We start from the raw sequence: 2,978 nt of genomic DNA on the forward strand, positions 1-2,978 counted from the left end.
AAACAAAAATAAAAAAAAATATATAAAAAAATATAACAAAAAAAGAGGGATGGCAATGGTGCCGGGGAAAGCACCACTGCCACCGCGCCCTACCCACCATACCTTACCCTACCACCAATACTCTGATCACCCCATCCCGCTAGCTCCTAGCCCTAACACTGCCAGATCAGACAAAAACAAAAAAAAAGGGCATGGGGCTCATGCTTGCACCCCATATCGAGCCCTATACCACGCACGGTCGGAGCTTTATAAATAAAAAAAAGAGAAATAAGATATTTTTTTTAGAGGGGAGGAATGACCTAAAATTTTTTTTTTGGCTTTTATATAAGCTATCAATAGCCAAAATGACGTAGTTTCAATAAATGCTCAAAATGACATCGTTTTGAACCTTAAGGATCCACACGTCAACCCGTGACCCAACCCGGGGTCCGCGCACCTGACCCGCGACCCGCTTCCTTCATCAACCTCTGACCGGTCCGACTGAATCGAAACCGAACCGTTGAACCCGACCTAGACCGAAACTGAACCGCTAAACGTGATCGAACTGCTGACGCTAGATCGAACTGTCAGACTGAACCGCATGTTGACCGGACCTATCAGGTAAAAAAAAAATTTTTTTGAATTTTTTTATATATATTATTTTATTAATAGTTATACATATTAAAATATTTATATTTGTTAGATTAAATAATAAAATTTGTGTGTATAGAGAGCTTTTTATAAAATTTTATTTTCATCCTTTAATTTAAAATTTTTTAACTTTTCAACTTAAAAAATTGTCTTTTCAACCATGAATTTATTTCAAATTTACCCATTAAATTTTGGACCGAATTAGTCATGAACATTTCTATCAAAGTACCACGTGACAAAATTTGAAACAAATGTAAAAGGATCATAAATGAAGAATTGATTTCTTTTTTTTAAATCAGGGATGAAACTGAAAAATTACAAAATGATTAAAGACTAACGATACAATTTACTCATTGTATTGCAGAAGTAAAAATCTAGCTTTTTCCTGAATGAGGTTCCACAAATCCTTCAAATGACGCTCTTCAGTCAGAGTTGCTCCTATTACGCAGCGTATGGCATAAATTCCACCCACCACTCCATGAGTCATGAAAGCTCGCCCACTTGAATTTATAGCATCCAGCAGTTTACAGTTCAATTCTCCGCTGTCCAGCTCATGCTTGGGCTTAAGCCTGAAAAAAATCAATACCAGCTTCCTAGGAACCACTATCTCGAACCTGTCATCTTTAGCTACAAGTGCCTCAAATTGCTTGGCCAGGCTGATATCGCCGCGAATGTGGTGCATAAGATTAGCCACGCCATGCCTGCGGATCACAATCCAAAGCTTCAAAGCTCTGAATCGCCTGCTCAATGCAACTTGCCAATCTTTATAGTCCACCACAGCTTTAGATTTACTCGCATTGTTTTCTAAATATTCTGGATTAGATGACAATGAATCCACTAAGTACCGAGGTTCTTTAACCCACAGGCAACAGCAATCCATGTTTGTGAGAAACCATTTATGTGGATTCATGCTGACAGAATTGGCAAGTTCTACTCCATCAAGGAAATGCCTGAACTCGGGGCAAATGCAAGCACTACCTGCATGAGCTGCATCTATGTGAAGCCAAAGCTTGTATTTGTTGGCAACTTTGCCTAATTCTGCAATAGGATCAACAGCTCCGCAGGCTGTTGTACCAATAGTTGCACATATGTAAAATGGCACCAGGCCTGATTCGATATCATCTTCAATAGCTAAACGAAGTAGCTCAGGTGACATTGAAAACTCAGAGGCAAAAGATGTTTGAATGAGTCGGAAATTTGATGGGGGAATGCCTACCAATTTTGCGGCCTTCCGGAAAGTGAAATGAGTTTGATCTGATGCATAAACCACCAACTTGGTTATATTCTCCCAGTTACCACCAAGTTCTCTCAAGGCTTTGTCTCTGGCAGCAGCCAAAGTGCAGACCACAGCCTCGCATGTAGTACCATGTATGACACCACCACCTGTTCCAGAGAACAAAAATGAAGATGGTAATTTAAGCATTTTGCCCATCCAATCCAGGACAATGGATTCAAGTTCAGTTGCAGCTGGAGATGAAATCCAGTTGAAGCCAACCACATTAAAACCTGAGCAAAGCATCTCTCCTAGAAAGCCAGCAGTGCTAGAACTTGCTTGATAGTAGGCAAAGAAACTAGGACTTTGCCAATGAGTAAGGCCTGGTAAAATGCTTTCTTTCACATCTTCGAGTATATCCTCTAGTGAATCCGGGCAATATGGAGCAGAATCGGGTAACTTGGCCGTCAAATATCCAGTCTCAACTTTGCTTTGAACTGGGTATTTCTCAATATTTTTATAGTAGTCAGCAATGAAATCAATCACTGCTTTAGACTCATCTGTGAAGCTCACTGGATCTAGGGGATGGAGGGGTTTTTCTGAGTTGCTAGTCATTTCAGAAAACAGGAAAATGCTTGTCTAATTTGTTTCAATGGCACTGCATAGCCAGCAGGCCAGATCAGATGTTTTTATAGCAAAAATTGATGGGGTGTGTTGATTTTTTTTAAAACCATGGAAATTGTTTTAATAATAAAATAATTTATGTACGATGAACTTTAAGATTTAGCTGGAAGCAAACTCCAAGCAATGGGCACCCTATTATTTACAGGATGAAGTCAAATATTTTACTTAATATATACATGATTAACATAAAAATAAAATTAGCTTATGAATATAACTCTCATACAAGAAATTTAAAGAATTATAAAATATAAAATAAGAAGAATTAATCATAAAATTAATTTTGTATATATTAAGATTATAATAGTTTAACTTTTTAAATTGTTTTTATTTTTAGCGGAGAAAGAAAATATGACCACACAATAAATTTAGGGGTGTAATCAAAGGGCAGATAGAAAGCATGATCCCTCAAAAAAAAAATTTAACTTTTTTATAAATTGTAATTAATTTCACT

At 37.5% G+C, this 2,978-nt stretch overlaps 1 protein-coding gene across 1 annotated transcript; it reads right to left on the reverse strand.

Annotated features, from left to right (window-relative positions):
• Window positions 1-881: 881 nt before the first annotated feature.
• On the reverse strand, window positions 882-2,625 carry LOC149512972 (phenylacetaldehyde synthase-like). Its single transcript, XM_089750393.1, has one exon. It carries the CDS (start codon window positions 2,456-2,458, stop codon window positions 977-979), a length of 1,482 nt encoding a protein of 493 aa, XP_089606519.1. The 5' UTR covers window positions 2,459-2,625; the 3' UTR covers window positions 882-976.
• Window positions 2,626-2,978: the final 353 nt, after the last annotated feature.

This window comes from Durio zibethinus, chromosome 21 (genome assembly GCF_047325235.1).
Source record: "Durio zibethinus cultivar Kanyao isolate XHJ-2024 chromosome 21, ASM4732523v1, whole genome shotgun sequence".
Taxonomy (NCBI): domain Eukaryota; kingdom Viridiplantae; phylum Streptophyta; class Magnoliopsida; order Malvales; family Malvaceae; genus Durio; species Durio zibethinus.

Bases quoted from the DNA above. Each gene is read 5' to 3' on its own strand.
- LOC149512972 (XM_089750393.1), bottom strand. From the start codon at position 2,458: ATGACTAGCAACTCAGAAAAACCCCTCCATCCCCTAGATCCAGTGAGC.